Source organism: Terrapene carolina, unplaced genomic scaffold (assembly GCF_002925995.2).
Source record: "Terrapene carolina triunguis isolate 2854851 unplaced genomic scaffold, T_m_triunguis-2.0 Scaffold374, whole genome shotgun sequence".
NCBI lineage: Eukaryota > Metazoa > Chordata > Testudines > Emydidae > Terrapene > Terrapene triunguis.
In genome coordinates this window covers 4,844,950-4,863,073 of record NW_020664725.1, presented here as the reverse complement: position 1 = coordinate 4,863,073, position 18,124 = coordinate 4,844,950, and the positions used below count along the sequence as shown (strand labels likewise).

Sequence of the window (18,124 nt, the reverse complement as noted above, 5' to 3'; positions counted from 1 at the left end):
GGATTCCAGACTCTCTCTGGTCAGCGGGGAGGGTTGGAGAAGAAAGCAACTCGCTTGGCTTTGATGCCAGGTGAAGCTTGCTGGGCCAGCAGTGAGAGGAAATCTTGTTTTTGGTGTGTAAACAGCAGGTTTCATCTAAAAGTGGTTGAAGGAGAATAAGTGTAGAGCAGGGAGATGTCATTCTACAGGGGGTATTCTCCTGGCTGCCACTGCTTTTTAGGAAGGAAGGAAGTGCTAATCCTACTCCAGCATGCTGCATAGAACAGCAGTGCAACCCTTGCGTGAATCCCACTGCTCCCAATTATCCTAACGTGATGTTTACTCTGGAACCTAATGATGACGCACATTCTCTCCTAGTGATTGTGAAGGTGAGCAACCGCCATGTCTGCCATGTCAATTGGCATCCAGCTCCACTGTGATGTCAAGGACCCTCCTCCTCCTTTTCATACTCCATTTCCTGGGGAAACTGCTGGGAGCCTCCCCCTGGTGGTTTATCCAACCCTTCCTCCCATAACAACTCTGAGGTTGCTCCTATTTGCTTATGGCCCAATCTGGTGTCCACTGAAGACAACGGGAGTTCTTCTTATGGTTACTGTTTATTATTTGTACTGTGGTAGCACTTAGCAGCCCCAACTGAAATCAGGGTGCCTTTGTGGTAGGTGCTGTACATCCAGATAATAGTTATTAAAAATAGACCCAAAGATCTCACAATATCAGCATGTTACAGGAGACGAGAGGTAGAAACAGCAGTGGTCTGTTTAGCTTTGAGTCATTGTCTTTTTGGTCAATAGCTAACACTAACTCACCCAATTGTTTCCCCTGCAGGTTATGGCATTGAGCACGCACAGTGCGTGCCTCCGTCAGAGTTCTCTGAGCCCAGCTTTATCACAGAGTCCTACCAGACCCTCCATCCAATCAGCTCAGAGGAGCTCTTCTCCCTCAAGTACGAGAATGACTACCCGTCGGTCATCCTGCGTGACCCTGTCCAGACGGACTCCCTGCAGACAGACTACTTCACGATCAAGCAGGAAGTTGTAACGCCAGATAACATGTGCATGGGGCGCACCAGTCGAGGTAAGGGCCTGGCATCTCCAAAGTCTCTGCTTGGTTTTCCACACCTCCCTGCACCCTGGGTGTTTCCCTCACTTCCCCTGTACACGCACGAGGGTCCCCTCTACCCTGGATGTTCCTTTTCAGGAGTCACAGGCAAAGAAACCATCAGTGCCCCATAACGAGTTCCACAGTATTAGCCCAGGGTTACATATAACGTCCCAAAGCCTCAGCAGGTGTAAAATAATAATAATGAATAGTAGATCTCAAAGCGCTTTACAAAGGAGGCCCATATAATTTTACAGCTGGGGAAACTGAGGCACAGAGCGGTGAGGTGACTTGCCCTAAGTCACCCAGCAGGCCAGCGGCAGGGCCAGGAATGGAACCTAGGTCTTCTGAGTTCCAGTCCAGTCCTCTATCCACTAGGTAGCACTGCCTTCCCTTTGATTTCAATGGCACTACTGCAGTTTACACTAGCTGAGAATCTGGCCCAATGAATTGATCTTCACTGCTCCAGTGTGAGGTGAGTGTTGTTATCCCCATTTTAGATGTGGGTTAACTGAGTCCGAGAGAAGGGTACTGGCCTGTCTCAGTTCAAGATGAGGTCACTAGCAGAGCCAGGAATAGAACCCGGAACTCCTGTGCCCTAAACACCAAGACCAAATGCCTTTCTAGGGTAACATTACTTAACTCTAAACACACAGAACCAGATCCTGCACTGGTTTGAGTGGATTTGGCTTCACTGAAGTCAAAGCAGCTACACTGATTTACACCAGCTGAGGATCTGGCTCGTCAGTCCTATGCAAGGAGTGGGTGTCATCCATAGAGCACAAAGCCATTTGCAAAGGAGGGGATCATTATCCTGATTTTACAGATGGATAAACTGAGGCACACAGCAGCAACGGGACCTACCAGAGATTGCACACTGAGCAGAACCCAGGTATCTCCCAATACTTATCAGAATGCCAGTGTCGATACGAGTTGGTCTTGATGCCCAATGTTACATCTGTTTAATTTTTTAATGTGGAACAAGAACTGAAAAATGCCACGGGTTGGATGTTTGTGAAAAATTAAGCGGCTTTGCCAATCCCAGCATCATGCCTCCACTCATTGGAGTCACATGTATGTTACACTAATGGGGCTATTTGCATTCTCTTCTTTTCTTTTCTTTCTTTAATTTACAAGCTGGGGAAAGGTTGTTTGGGAGGATTATTTTTTTAAAAAACGACTTCTGCTGGTTAAACATTTATATAACACAGGCAAATTAGGCAGATGTGGCGAGCCAAGGGGCAGCTGTGCTGCAATTTTAGGCAAGCCCTTTTGCAAGGGCTGTTTTTGCAGATCAGCTTCTAATTTGGTTCCTTCTCTTCTCTTGAACGTTAAAAGCAGGCATCTTGGTAATTCTTATTGAAAGACTTTCACTATCATGACTCAATCTTATACCGGCCTACAGGCCCCACAAGCCTCAAAGAAAGGGCGTTCTTCTGACATAACAGCCTCTCAACCTAATGCTAGGGCAAGAGGATCAGGGAGAGAGGCCTCTATCAGTGAACCCCTTAACATTTCATTTGTGATTGAAGAAACTCAATGGTCCGGATTCTGGTTGACACTAAATCCTGCTCTGATCGTGTAAATGCACCCTCATGTCGGTGTAAATATATTAGGGATAAGGTCTCTTAATACTGCCAGAGTGGTGTAAAAGGGGACTTAGTATAAATGGGTATCCGGCCCCCAAGTTTGTTATAAGCTTCTTATAAATTCCATACAAAAACAACATTAGAAGAGTGTTAAGGTTGCAAATTCAAGCCCCTAAAAACTAAGGAATGCCAGAATTAAGGCTACCTGTGCAACCTGAATTTGGCCCTCTTGTGCATATGCATTATGATACAGTCTTTAATTACATGATCACAGACTTTCCCCCCCATCTTAGCATGCTCAGGGCAGATAGAATCTTTGGAGCATTTAGCTGCCAAACTACAAGTCTCTATTGAGCATGTGCAAACTGGGATTTTTTTCAAAGGCTCATAACTTGACCTAATGGAGGTGGATTTTCAATAGATGACAAAAGGCCTGACCTCCCTGCCAAATTTCATGTTCTTGCTACAAAGCACGGAGGGGCTAGAGCATTTCAACAAAATGGTTGTATGAATTTTTTAACATGGGCAAAACACTTTTTCTCTAACCCTGTTCTGAGAAAATGCTGAATCATTTTTGCTGAAATTTTCTCGCCCCAAAATATATCATCCTGAAGTATGGACATTTTCAGTCCAAATGGATGAAATTTGGCAAGTTCTAAGCAATCAAAAACAAGGAATTATAAATAGAAAGTGTTGGCCAATCTTAATTATAGGCATCGTTACCTGCGTCACCTGTAGTAAAATAATGTAAATTAGAGATGGACCTGAGCTGGAACCTCAAATTTGAAATCCTTCAAGACAGAAGTTAAATAATTAATATTGACATATAGCTTATCATCATTAGGCTTCAGAGTCAACACACCACTAGGATGAATGGGAGCTAATGTCCTAAAACTCAGCCCATTAGTCATTGAAGAAAATGTCAATAGGCTTTCACACCCACATTAGTTAAGCTTTTCTTGCTGCAAGAGCTGTTTAAACTAGAACACAACAAATATTTGGGTGAGCGTGCCAGCTCCATTCCGCCCTCCTTTCCCCTGTGAGATTTACTATCTGGGTCTGAGCCGCAGGCAGCTCAGCCAGTGGAAATTTCTTCAGGAGCTCTTACACAATCCCAGCAGCTGTTTTTAGCCTAGTTTGGGAAATTAATGAACTTGAATGATCCTGTTACGCTCTTAGCTTGTCAGTAAAGAGGTTGAGCAACAGGCAGAGTAAGGGAACCCAGAGAGTGCAATTGAAGGCTATTTTGGGGTCCCTTTTTAGCCCCCTGCACTTTTTTTTGAAATACAGGGAACCCAATCCTTAGCTGGTGTAAATCAACATAGCTCCATTGAATTCAGCAGAGCTCCCTGCTTTACTCTGGCTGAGGATCTGGCCCCTAATATACTGCTCTCTGTATAGAAAACAATCAGTAGCATAAGTGTAGCCCAGATGTGAGCACCTTCGTGGAGGAGAAAAAATAGTTGCTCAAAAACTCAACCCACATCTCTCCCCCCTCCCCAGATTTACTGGTGCTTGGGGGCATTGGGGTGCTAAGAGCTTCTGTTATGATTTCCTGCAATAAAACTTGGCAATAGAGTCTTGTAGCAAAGAAACGGAGAATGAAGCTCAGTGGGACCTTGTGCTAGCCTTCTGCACGGGGCATGAATCGTACCTCCGCTTATACCATTTGGAATGTGCAACTGCCTAATTTACTCTATGGATATGCCTGTTTGTATGTAAGCTCTCCAGGGCTTTGTAAAGTGTCATGCAAGCCTATGGTGTTGTACAAATGGTCAGGTCAGGGGATTCAAACCCAGATCCTGCAGGTGTGGCGCTAGGATTTTCCTTTGCATTGTGGCTGTAGCTTCCACACCTGTCTTCGAAACACGTGGTCCTGCCTGTCCGTTTTTAGTGGTGTATTTCTCTTCAAGCCCCAGAGCAATCCCCTTTCAGAAGGTGGGTCAAATTTAGGTGGCCACAAATACAGTTCAGGGTATTTCTCTGCATCTGGGGTGGAGACTCGGAGTCCGGATTCCTGGGTTCTTTTCCTGACGCTCTACAAGTGACTCACTCTGTGACCTGGAGCGAGTCCTGTCACTTCTACTGTCAACTACAGATTGCCCTGCTCTGTAACATGGGGACAGTAAATATACACCAGCCTCATGGAGGTCAATGCTCGATTAACGTTTTCTCTGAGGTGAAGGGTGCACTGGAAGAGCCGTGTCTTGTCTGGCTTGGAGCTGAATGTAGTTAGCAGGGCTGTGGCTCCTTCTGCCGTCTGCCTGGCTGGCAGATGGAGTGCACACCTGGGGCGTTGTCCTTCTCCTGACCTTGATTTGTGCTTCTCATTTAAATTGCCTCCTTGCAGGCCGGGCGATTCTCATTCTCCCTTCTGCTTGCCAGGTAAACTAGGGGGCCAGGACTCCTTCGAGAGCATAGACAGCTACGACAGCTGCGACCGCCTGACGCAGTCCTGGAACAGCCAGTCGTCCTTCCAGAGCCTTCAGCGCGTCCCCTCCTACGACAGCTTTGATTCTGAGGACTACCCCGCGGCGCTGCCCAATCACAAGCCCAAAGGCACCTTCAAGGACTATGTTCGAGACCGGGCCGACATGAACAAGGACAAGCCAGTCATTCCTGCTGCTGCCCTCGCTGGCTACACAGGTAGGGTCACCTGCCCCAGGGCAGAGCCTTTCTGAGACGGCTCTTGGGTTCCGTTCAGAAGTGAATCTGGTGCTGGTGAAAGGGGTTAGATTGGTTGACTTGCAGACTGGAGCCTTTGATGCGCAGGACAGGTGCAGTGAGCAAACCATCCCCCCTCATTTACGGGTCTCAGCCCTGACTGAGTGGGGCAGGGTTTATAGGGGAAGAGATGAATGGGTCCCTTCGAGTGGCCTCCAGCACACCAGTCCTAGCGATGGCGTTTGGGATGTGGACACCTCCCTTTAGGAGCGGGACTGAGAGGCACCAACTACAGATGAGCTCCGCCCTGCACTCTGAGAACCTGCATCAAGGTCTGCGTTTCACCTCAGTTCCCTATCTCTGAAGGAGGCTGGTCCAAATACCCCATAACTTTGGAGGTGCCCAGAGTCTGGGTTCCAATGTCATGACACGGGCCCATTCACCGGCTGTCTCACTTCAGTCTCCAACTATCTATTGGAAGGAAATAGCTTTTGGGCATTGCTGTGAGAGCAGATTCCTAGCAGTGACCTAGAGGTGAGAGTCCCTGTTATCCCATCATGTCTCTTGAGCCAGCCGGTCTTGGTCTCATTTATACCTGTGCAAAGCGGGTGCAAAATTGCCACCTTGCTTAGTCCAATAGTGATTTACCCTTACTTTGCACAGCTGTGAATACACCATGTGCAAGGCGCTGGAGAGCCAGGCCCCTTACTTTTCAAGATAGGTGTTTTCATCATCATCTAGGACAATTTTTCTCCTCTCCGTACTGTTATGCAGTGCGCCGTCAACTTCTCTGCAGCCCTCCACCCCAGAGGTGGCTGCATTTTGAGAAGCACTGCACAGTCTGAGTATAGGTTGCGAAAGGCTTTTGTAGCCTTGGGAATGGAGAGTGATGGAGGTGTAAAGAGTCTGATTTTTCATGGCTTTACCCTTTATGCTGTCACATACACCGAATATTAGCACTTGCCATTCGCTTAGAACAGGTGTATGGCAATGGAGAATTAGGCCGTATACATTCGTGAAGTGCTTCTTTCTGATGCTATATTGCACAGTACTCCAAGAGCAAAACTAGCCTCCATCTGTCCTTACTCACTGTGAGCAAGGCTGGCAGAATGGGACTCTGGGCATGCACACAATCTGTGGAGAGCTTTTCAAGTGTGTTGATGGCTGGCTTTTTCCCCTGCAATATTGGAACATTTTGTCCTTATTTGTTTCGGAATCTAGGCAAGCAGATTTTGTTATTGAACTTTGTACTGATTTTTCAGTTTGAGGGGGGGAAAAGTAGAGGAGAATAGAAGTTGATTAGACTTCAGAACTTATTTGAAACCAAGATCAAAAAGCCAAAGAGGTGCAGCACAGTATCTTTCGTCAGTTCCCCTTCCACTCATGAATAGTGACCCCTCATGCACCTACTGGTGGCAGCTGTGCGCTGGAGGAGTCTTGAGGCAGAAATAGCATGTGCAGATAAAGATCAAGAGGCTCGGAGCAGATCCTGAGGTGAGACCCTCCCAGAAATCTCCTCCCACTCACACAGTTCCTCTTAGGGCTGATAATTTTATTTTTTATGGGGGGTGGGGGGATGAGGGGGAGGTGGGAAGATAATTTTTGGAGCTATGTGTAAAAAGGAAGTGGTTTGTTGCTATAGCTTTAATTTTAGAGAGAGATCAACCCAGGCGACTGAATGGGAGTCTTTTAAGTGACCTGTGCAAAAAAGCCCAATTGAATCGTATTGCATTCCTGTGTTAGATACTGCCCTATAGGACGTGACCGGTGAAACACACACAGCTGTGGGAAGGGCCGTGCGACATAGTACAGTACATTCATCATAGCTCCATTCCATAATATACACTTCATTTGTTTCCACAAACTAGGCCCATAAACAGCCCTGGCATTATTTTTCCCCCAAGCCAATGAATTCTTTCCATTTCTAATAGAGCTTTTCACCATGGGAATCTCAAAGTGCTTTGGAATCCTGATGGCCCTATGCACTAGTGCCGAACCCTATTTAATGGAGGAAACTGAGGCACAAAAGTATGTTGCTGAATTAGGGGCAGAGCTGGGTACAGAATCAAGATCTCCTGTTTCCCAGTCCCATGCTCTCTGAGTATGGAATCATACTCTCCCCTCCAGTAGGGGGTCTTGGCATATGCAATACAGGGCACCCAAGTGCCCATTTTCATGTACAGTTACTTTGCAGTTAGCGGCAAACGTTTTAGGACATTTTATGCTGATGATCAGGCACACGTTTTCCTTTGCTCAGTTTCCTCCCATTGCTTTATGCCCTGCCTCCTCATATTCGGTGCCATTGCATTCTTCAATGGGAGACACTTAGCAGGATTGCTGGGGCCAATATGTGTCAGGGAAGCATCTCACATGTGAGTTCCTTTTCAAAGCCCACTCATACAGTGTGATTCTAGGCCTAGTGTGGTCAGACTTTTTGAAGAAACTTGACTGAATCTCCTAGTCAGCCGACCATACAGAGGGAGCAGCCTTTCCCCTCCCCCAGCATCAAGGAAGTCTCTACTCAGTCCTTGTTCTGCTCATCAGAGTCCTGAAGTCAGTAGGAGTTTTGCCTTGAGCTAAGTCTTGAGACCGTGCCCTCTCCCTAGTTACAAGGGCTTGTGCTGTTTCTCTCCAGCTCTGAAGCTCATAATTTAGAGCCAGGCAAAGTTTTTCAGACAAATAGGTTATTCTCTAAAAAAATACAGTTTCTGTTTGACCAAAACTATTTGTGAATTTGGCTGAAATTCGGTGAATATATTGGGCCTATATATATATATATATATATATAAAGTCAACACATTTTGTTTTAGAGAGACAAGGTGGGTGAGGTAATATCTTTAATTGGACCAGCTTCTGCTGATGAGAGAGAAGCTGGTCCTATAAAAAATGTTCCCTCACCCACCTTGTCTCTAATATCCTGTGATGGACACGGTACAACAACACTGCATACAGAATTTTGTTTTATTTTCTAAATGAGATGTTTTGCCTTTTTTGTTTTGACATTTGGAGTAGACATTTAGGTAGATTTATTTTAAATAACAGAAATAAGAAAGGTAAAAACCCATCCATTCATTTTAGATCAAAAAAAGCATTTAGTTTAACCCAATGTGAATTTTCTTTCAGATTTTTTTGGTTCACACACTGAACCAAAACAGTCAGTTATTCATTCAGCTCTATTCATAATCAGCTGTCTATAAGTAGGATGTATATAACACAGAGCATGTGCCTAACAGAAGGCCAAGTATCTCCCGAAGAGCTCTGGGTGCACCATGCATTGGTGAAACTGATCTGCCCCAAACTAAATCCAGGCATTTCACTTCACTATTATGTGTGATGGACACTTGACAGAAAACCAGAGCACCAATCCCCGTAACGAGTTAGATCCTTTATTCCACACAGCAGTACCACCAGTCCAGAGCATCTCTTTGGACTCATGCCTCCAAGAAGTGCGATCTTTACTTATTCCCATACCAAAGCACTCTTGATTACAACCTAAATGCTGCCTGCTACACGTTAGTGTAAGAAACATGCATACTCTTATGGTAATCTCCCTTGCCATGTTTCAAATGCCATTTTGAATCAGGGGGGAAAAAATCCCTAATCACCAGACCCCAGGTTTTTCCAAAGTGACTGGTGATTGGGATGCCTCCGTTTTTCAGTGCCCAGACCTTAAGGGGGCTTGATTTTGGGGAAGTGCTGAGCACCTGTCGTCTGAAATCCGGGCTCTTTAAAAGCATCTCAAGTTTGGTCCCTGGAAATTGAGGCGCTCAAAATCACCAGTCACTTTGAAAATCGCGGCTTTAGGACATTGGCCTTTGCTCAGTCTAGTGGAGTTGCTGTCTTTAGAGCTCAGCTTAGTAAGGGACTGGACCTGCCTCATTATTGTAGAACAAATGCTGCAGCAGATGAAGTTTGTGGATGTGTCAATCCAGAGGTGTGATTATAAAGATCCCCAATTCTCCGGGGCCTTGCATTTCCTCTCCTCGTTTACACCCGGATAAAGGGAATTCAGTGTGGGTATAAAATGCAGCCGTGTGGATCTGGTTGCAGGATACAACCACTTTGCCCAAGAGCAAGTGACAACACAAGCTCCAAAGCAGAGGAGAATTAAACCTCCAAAATTCTAATCTGAATTAAGATATTTCCAAAGTCCGGGGGTGTTTGGAGCTGAGGTTTTGGTTCAGGCCATCTCTATAATGGGCCTTTGCAACCTCTGGTTTTACTGCATGCTGTAGCTTTTAAATTAATAGAGACAGTGGTGAGCCCAGAAAAGTGCTGGTATTTCGCAAGCTCCTCCCCTCCAGGAGATAATGCCCAGAGCTCACACTGGGAAGAGACAGGGCTTCCCTATTTAAAAATAATAATAAATAGCAGAAAAGGCAAAACAGGGCAAGTGGGGTGGTGGAGTGGGAGTCAGGACTTCTGAGTTCTATTCTTAGCGCTGGGAGAGAAGTGGTTTCTAGTGACTGGAGCAGGAGACCTGAGAGCCAAGATGCCGGGATTCTGTTCCCAGTTCTGGTAAGGAAGTGGTCTCTAGCAGCTAGAGCAGGGGACTGGCAGTCAGGACTCCTGGGTTCTATTCCTTACTTGGCCACTGACTCACATAATGGCTTGAGCAGGTCTCAGTCTCCATGCCTCAGGTCACCAATCTGTAAAATGGGCACAACAATCTTTACCCATGCAGCAAGGCTCCGTTGACGTTTGCCGAGCGCTTTGAGCTCCTCTGAGCAAACACATTGGGCAAGCGCGTGGTATTTTTGGCTGCCATCCCTGTTTTGTATGTAAGACATTGACAATATCGGTCGGCTTTTGTTCTCAAGAGCCTGCTTTGCCGATGGCACTGGGAGGTGCCGCTGTGCTTTATCACTAGAGAAGCAGCGCGCCGATGGTATCAGCCCTAGGAGGCGCACAGTTTGTAGAGAAGGTGCATTTTGGCGGAAGCCCAGCTTGCATTTGATGTGTTCATAACTCAGCTAGCGAGCAGAATTTCAAAGCCGCCTTATCTGCCCCCACATCTTGACCTAATTTAACAAGTTGCCATGGTTGCTCGGCGAGGTTGATGCAATTCTCTTATCTTTGGGGGAAGAATGTAACTGCGCAAGAGTTCATGAAAATTCAGTTTCTAACCTGTTTCCACACTCACGGGGACATGGCTAGGTCAGCTGAGACTGCTCTTCTTACCTCCTGGGGAGGCATTTTCAAAGCTCTGTGCCCAAATGCCCGCTCCAGGGTTGAGATTTTCAAAGCAGTCTAGGGGATTTAGACACAACTCTTCCATGACAGTAGGGCGAGTCGGGTCAAAGAGTGAGACCTGTTAGACTGTGGAATGGTCTCCCAAAGGGAAGCAGTAGAACCTCCATCCCTTGAGGCTTTTAAAACTGGACACACAAAGCACTGGAGAATATAGTGCAAAGAACAAAGCTGCACTGGTCCAATGTAATGAGTTAGCTCTTAACTCTCTCTGATTTCTGTGACCTGTTTTTTCCATGATGCGTGCTGGGAATCTTTAGCCTGACCCACTTCAGCCGCTGATCTCTTAGCCAGGGGGACCATCTAGCACTTCACACCTCCTTCTGCCCATTGTGGTCACTTGCCTGCACCACTGTGGGCTGGTCTCCAGCAAATAAAATAGCACACACAGCAGAAACGTGGGGTATGTTCGCTTCACGAGGCCTAGCGCGTCAGCTTCTCTGCAAAGCCCTTGACATTTGGCTATGGCTTTCCATAGAGTTATTATTTGTAGTGCAGTAGTGCCTGGAACCCAGTTGATTTCAGAGCCCTGTTTTGCTAGTCGCTGATCAAAGACAGCTCCTGCCCCAAAGAGCTTAGAGCCTAAATAAACAAGGCAAAACTATTACCCCCTCATTTCATGGATGGTGAAGCAATACCGAAAGATGAAGCAACTTACCCAAACTTAAACAGCAGATCAGTGGTAGAATGAGGAACTGAACCTAGATCTCCTGTGTCTTAGGCCATCACGAATGAGTAAAAAGTTACAGGTGCTTTAGAGGGTAGCCTGGTGCCTAAGGAGTTTATAGCCCCAAATTAATAGTATACAGGGTCTTAATTAATAGCATGCATTAGTATGCAAGAGTATTATGCAATTATGCAAATTAGGCACTCGTATGCATGGTCTTAATTTCATTCTTAGTGACAGAAGTGTTGCCACTTCTTTACTGTGCTGCCAGGGAAGAAGACAGCCAACATGAGACTGCAGGGGACTATCTGGCTCCCATGAGACTTTAGCTCCGTGCTACATGCGGAAGCATTTCCATTGAACAAATCACTCCTGCAAGTGTCCCCACCACTTTGCTCAGCTGAGATCCAGACCTGAGACCCCCCTTCCCCAACTGCCAAAGGTCTGACAGATGTCTCCAGAATATGCATCGGAAAACCCTTCTCTCCCCGCAAATCCCACTCCCTATTGCAAAGGCCAGTGGCCCATGTTGGACAAGCTGTTGTTTCTGAGCAAGGACTGCCTGTTCCATTTAAAAGTGAAAGAACACAGCTGCCGGTTTACAAGAAAGAAATGACAGCATCGAAGAAAGTGGGTCTCTTTAGGAGATCTGCATACTCCTTCTCTTCTTGCTGCCGCCCACGCTGCCGGCTGAAACTCACAGGCCTGACAGGTGCGATCTGAAGGGGTTGCGGGGGGGCGGAAGTGTGCTGTCTCCAGCCAACGTCAGAAAGCCTGTTAACTGCACTGTTCTCAGTTCCTCCCAAGTCACAGGAAGAGATGCTCAGGGAGCCACATGGAATGCGACAGCCTGGACATCTACATTCAGTGCAGTTGCTTGGGGAGAAAAGTCAAAGTCCATATGGCATTCTTGACTACTCCCTGCTGCTGGAGAAGGGTGAAGTCGGCCATCCCTGTGAAGCTGGAGTGGAACAGTTATGAGAGTTCATAAGTGCATTCAGTTGCCTCTGGTGGACAGACAAAAAGTGGCTGTTCCTAGGGACAGGCGGCTGTGGGCGAGTGGTTGTTTCATTGCCCACCCTGTTTGGATTCCGGTTCAGTATGAACGTTACCTGCTGTTGAGGGATGATTTCAAGCGTAACTTTACATCCTAGTTTCCCCTGTGACCTGCTTCTAGCTTCCACTGCAAACGGCTCTTCGAGGCCCGTTTCTCACCCTAAGGTGGAACCCAGCGGATGGGGCCCGGGCTTGGTTCAGTGGCCCATGTGCCACCTGCCAGACATATGCAAATGACAGTAAAATCAGCCCCATGCAATGCTGCCCAACCATGACCGTAGCTCAGCTTTTAAAACAAAAGCGTGCAGCCCGAACCACCGAGCGGCATGACCTTTGCACTTCAGAGTTGACTCTTCAGTGATATAGTTTTACTAGTCACTCCTCAGAGCAGTTAATCAGACTATGGCATAGCAGGTTTTGGGTGCCATGAACACAGATAGTATATTGGACTCCCAGTGCCACCTTCATGACAGAGGCCTGAGACCCATCAGTACCCCCAGTCCATCCTCCACCTGCCATGTGGGCTGGCACTCCCTAGCTTGCATGCTCCACCGTGGATGCTTCCTGGATTCTTTTGAAACTAGGGATGATCCCAAACCAAAATGCTGGCTCTGATCATACCCAACTTTGAGGCAAGCTGGAGCTGAACTTTGCCACTGAGATCCATCTCTGATGCTCCTCTAGAATGCTCCTAACAAAGCAAAATTTGGTGAGGGAGAGAGACAGGGAAGAACTGCCCATGGCTGATATGGGGGATGAAATGCAGAGGTACAACCTCACCACTGCCCATACCTACCCACTGTCCAGGGCCAGCAAACAGGCCTTGGCCCCTCCTGATTACACTGGTCTCTGAAGCTCTGACATAGGAGGTCCAGGTCAAGGTCAGTGCGTGACAGAAGTGAAGGCTGCTTTGGAGATGTTGCTATGCCCACTTGCTGTGTTTGGTTGGAACCACAAACCACACAGCGAAAAGAATAGGTGCGCCGCTCTCGTTTTTTGTTTTGTTTCTTTCAAACAATGTTGTTGGGGGAGGGGGTGTGAAAATCAGCCAGAGAAGGAGCAGGGTGACATGTTTCAGATAGGGCCTCACCATGTAAAGTAATGGCCTGTCATGCTGGTGGCGGGAGGGAGGAAAAAAGCCTGGAGGGGGAGTTGCACTGATGTAGCCACACTAGTGCAAATAGTCTTTGTAGATTCATTGCATCAGTGCAAGAGAGGGCTTGAACCAAAGTGATTTACCACCGTGCATTGCCTTGGTGTAAACCCTATCTGGTACTCATGCAAGCACTAGGGAAGTGGTGCAAGTTTCCCTAGTCGAGTCCTGCCTGCCTGCCTGCCCCTCTGGGCTCAATCCCACTGTTATTAGGACCCCATTAGGACCCCTTCCTAAAGTCCTAATAAAAACCCAGTGTTGCCACAGATCTCTGTGTTTCTAGCAATGCCTCATAGTTATAACAGACGCTTTCATCTAAAAGGGCTTTGTAACCACATCAGACACTGCTGAAATGTGCCCACCTCTGGGGTGGGCTATGGCAGCTGTTCAACAGCTCACCAGCAACGGTGTAGGGCAGGAAGTGAAGCATACCACATTCATTTCACTCTGCAGGGGGCGTTTAGGCAGGCAGAAGTCACTGACCATGGTAGAGTTTGGTTTAAAGGCTGGAGTTAACAAACTCTTTTGCAATAGGGCCCAGGGACATTTAGGCCTCATGTGTCTTGGGTTTGGGCTTTGCATCTCCTTGGAAAGCAAGCACTGTGAACAGCACAGCACCCCATAGTACCATGCTGCAGCATTCCTTCCTTCAGCGCTGGTCCAGAAGAGTGGCACCTACTTTATCACCAGCATCTCTTCCTGCGTCCACCTGCATTTTCCCCTGTTGGAATGACTAGGCCCAGCAGTGCTTAACTGGCGAGACACAGTGAGATTGTAGGCCAAGATGGTACAGCTACAAGTGGGAGGCTACAGGGGGAGAATCTGCTCAGGAGGTGACATTCTTCCCTGTGCAGAGAGACAGCTCAAATCCTGAGGGCCACAGAAGTTCCCTTCTGAGCCACCTCCTAGCAGCCCCATAGGAAGGCAGAAACAGAGGGACAACCTGGGAAAGTGACCTGGCTAGGACTCGTGCAGTGCATGCCCAGGAGCGTGTGTATACCCGCATGCAAAGAGGCTTTGCACAGACAGGGTTCCCACTGTGGCAGCATTTCATAGCCAGGCTTAAGAGGCATATTTTCCCCATGATGCTCGAGAATTCCTAATGCGTGATGCTCCCCAATGCTCTTCACTGTGAGGGAAGTGAGACAGGGCGGCCATTGTGAGTCACATTTAGCATGTGAGCCCCCTCTGACTGGCTCTATTCTTAGCACGCCCTCCCTCCCTCCCAGGGACAAAGGTCATCAGGCTGCATTCAAGGGACAGCCCCAGAATTCAGAGGCTTTGCCTTGGGGGTGGTGTGCGTGTGAGGTTGTCATCTTTCCAGGGCTCGTATGAAAATGAGTGGGTTCAGCGAACCCTCCTCCGGGCACGGCTGAAAGCTCCCGGATATGTTTGAAGCGACCCCATCACAAAAGGCAGCTTGTGTTTGCACCCTCCCTACTTGCAGTCCAAGGGCTGATATCTGTCTCGGGATATTCCGCCTGAGGTCAGCAGTGCATGGGACTTGTCTGGCCTTCCCAGGAAAGGCTGCATCTTAGCTGGAGGTTCTGCCTTGCCCTGGGCCAGTGTCTCATCTCGGGCACAGCTGCACCAACTTACACCAGCTGAGAATCTGAAACCACGGGTGGGGGAGACTGTAGGACTGGCAGAAGCAGGGGGATGCTGGGGAGCTCCTCTAGTTTCAGAGACTGCTTGTGTCACTGGGAAGGAAGTCTTTTCCAGTCAGGATTGAAGTTACTTCATTTTCTAATGATTCTTCTTAATAGTCCACTGGCAATTGGCTTTTAGAAACATCAATTGCCAGCTCCTCTCTTGGTGTAAATCATTGGAGCTGTGTCAATTTACCCCAGATCTGGGCCCCAATGCCTTGGTTGGTAACTGCCCCCCTGCTCGGCTAGATGGATCCAGGATGTGGAAGAAGGATGAAGGCTGGAACAGAAGATGTGGGAGATGGGTCACGAGGTGCAGCTAGAGGGATAAGATGCTGAGTGCTTGGAGAGATGAAGGTGCTGATCGCAGAGAACAAACACGTGTTCCTTAGCTACCTGTGCCACCCAGGACTTCAAAAATGTAACGCCGTGTCAGTGCTGCGTCTTATTGGGTAGGATTTTTAAATATGCCTTGGGGAGTTAGGTACCCAGCTCCTGGGCTCCTAACTCCCTTGAGCACTTGAAAATCTCACCCATTACTAATGCCTGTTCCATGACTAGATGAGAGCCTCATTCTCCAACGTGCTCATCCCAGATCCTATCCTCACTATAACTCACATACAGCCCAATTCACCATACGTCCTCAGTGCTCACAGCCCTCTGCCTTAACAATTGAATCTTCTCTAGGAAAGAGATGCAAATACCAAGAGAGGTGGTGCCCGATAAGGCAGTCTCCCGGAGCTGTGCTCTGTCGCACAGGCTCAGACATGCAGCGTGTGTTAGTTCCTGCTGCCTCCTGCATCTGTTGACTCTCTGACATTTCAAACAAGGTGTCGCCCCAACAGCAGCAGGGCTGTGATGCGTCTGTACGGCTCGGTGCGTGTGTGCATGAGCTGAAGTCTGCTTGCTAGCCGTGCAGTAAACACGTGTGTTTGCAGACTACTGATCCTCCAATGAGCAGCTAGGAATAGACCCCGTGGAGCCGGACTCCTAGTCCTCGGCACTAGCCATTGGACAGCATTCCCTCCTGCAAAGAAAAAACATCCTGCAGGATGCCGTGCCATGTGATTCCACGCCGCTTACAGTGATAAATTGCTGGGCTTCCCTGCACCTCTGCATGCCAGCTGGCAGCAGAGTGCGAGGAGAACATGCTAACTGCACTGGACTCCTTGGCCTAAGGTTAGAGAAATTTCTCTCTGGAAGCTTGGAAAACCTCGAAAGTGCTCGTTAAAGCTGGTGTGACCTGGTGATGTGCCAGGCCAGGGCAATCACTTGTCTCAATGAATGTTTAATTACAGCCCCTCCCATTAGTTGGAACATGCATCAAAGGTTAAGGGAAATCAACAGGATAGGGAGATACTGGTCTTCTTTTTACTCTGCATCCCAGTGTCAGCCTGCCCAGACATTAGTTAGAGCAGCTAAGGGGCTGCTCTAACTTACTCTACGGGAGCATTGGTGTAAAGGCATCTGCTCTGGCCTGCTCTTGCCTTGCCTCTTTCACACCCAGCATCTCCCCTCTGCCAGTGACAGTGGCAGGCACAGAAGCTGGTTCAGTTGGTATATTTGACATTGGGACATCCCCCTCCACAAGGGGAATTCTCTGTTGTCTATTTAGGGCTAGAATCTGTTCACTTTGCTCAGTCTCAGCAGCATCCACCTATGTTGCCTTGCTGACATTCTATGGCTGGGTGAATTCATCTTCTACCCATGCACCCCACCGAGCTGTAATTCAGAATGTTAGCAAGGAGCTTGAGCGGCAAAGCTGAGATCTCCCAAATTTGGGGGCATCTGGATCAACCCATTATAATACAGGCAACTGCAAAGTCCCTGTCTGAGCTGCCCCAGTGTAGCGAACTGGGAAGTGTGGTTGCAGCTCAATCCCTACCAAATATAGACAGTGTGTAACAAAATCCTCTGAGCCGATATTTGGCAAAGCCGCACCGAGGACAGTTTGCTCACATATTTCCCTGCAGAATGGAGTCTCTCTCTTGTTCAGATCTGGGGTAAAATAGACACTATGAACCCGATTTGGTTTGCATATCAATGCACTGATAACCAAGAGTCTCAGAAAAAACAACGAGGAGTCCTTGTGGCACCTTAGAGACTGACAAATTTATTCAGGCATAAGCCTTCGTGGGCTATAACCCACTTCATCAGATGCATGGAGTGGAAAATACAGGAGCAGGTATTAGCTAGCGGATAGTCAGGACTCTATCAGGGTACATCTACGCTGCAAACAAACTAACAAAAAATCCCCACAGCAGCAGCTCTCTGAGCCCAGGCTTGGGTTCACAAGGTTCACGCTAAGGTGCTAAGAATAGCAGTGTAGACGTTCCCATTCAGGTTGGAGCTTGAGTTCTGTCAATTGCTATGTGGGGTGGGTCTCAGCTCCTGAGCTTCAGCCAGAGGTGCCGGAGCATGAGTCAGAGTCTGTAGACCTGGGCTCTGAGACTGGCTGCCATGGCAGTTTTTTGCAGTGTACCTACCCTGTGTTCCCATGGCCCCATGTGCTCTCACACCTTAGTACATCAGGAGTAGCTCCACTGAAGTCACTGGGGTTTCACCAAGATGGGACTGCAGTGAGATCAGCACTCTAGAGCCAGAAAAGAGACACTAGGTCACATTTAGTCCTGGTCTACACTACGAGTTTAGGTCGACTTTAGCAGCGTTAAATCGACTTAAGCCTGGACACGTTTACACTACGAAGCCCTTTCTGTCGACTTAAAGGGCCCTTTAAACCGGTTTCCTAACACCACCTCGACAAGGGGATTAGCGATAAAATCGACCTTAGGGGGTCGGAATTGGGCTAGTGTGGACGGAATTCGACATTACTGGCCTCCGGGAGCTATCCCACAGTGCTTCATTGTGACCGCTCTGGACAGCACTCTCATCTCAGATGCACTGGCCAGGTAGACAGGAAAAGCCCCGCGAACGTTTGAATTTCATTTCCTGTTTGCTCAGCGTGGAGAGCACAGGTGACCATGCAGAGCCCATCAGC

The 18,124-nt window shown here is 48.0% G+C and overlaps 1 protein-coding gene across 4 annotated transcripts in view; it reads left to right on the top strand.

The window, feature by feature from the left end:
- ETS1 (ETS proto-oncogene 1, transcription factor) overlaps positions 1-18,124 on the top strand; it is a 120,693-nt gene that overhangs the window by 91,627 nt on the left and 10,942 nt on the right. For all 4 annotated transcript variants that reach the window (XM_024209612.2, XM_024209611.2, XM_024209613.2 and 1 more), the window contains 2 exons: positions 826-1,074; positions 5,073-5,333. In XM_024209612.2, coding sequence (XP_024065380.1) covers positions 826-1,074; positions 5,073-5,333 — 510 coding nt within the window. The remainder of the gene's footprint in view (positions 1-825; positions 1,075-5,072; positions 5,334-18,124) is intronic.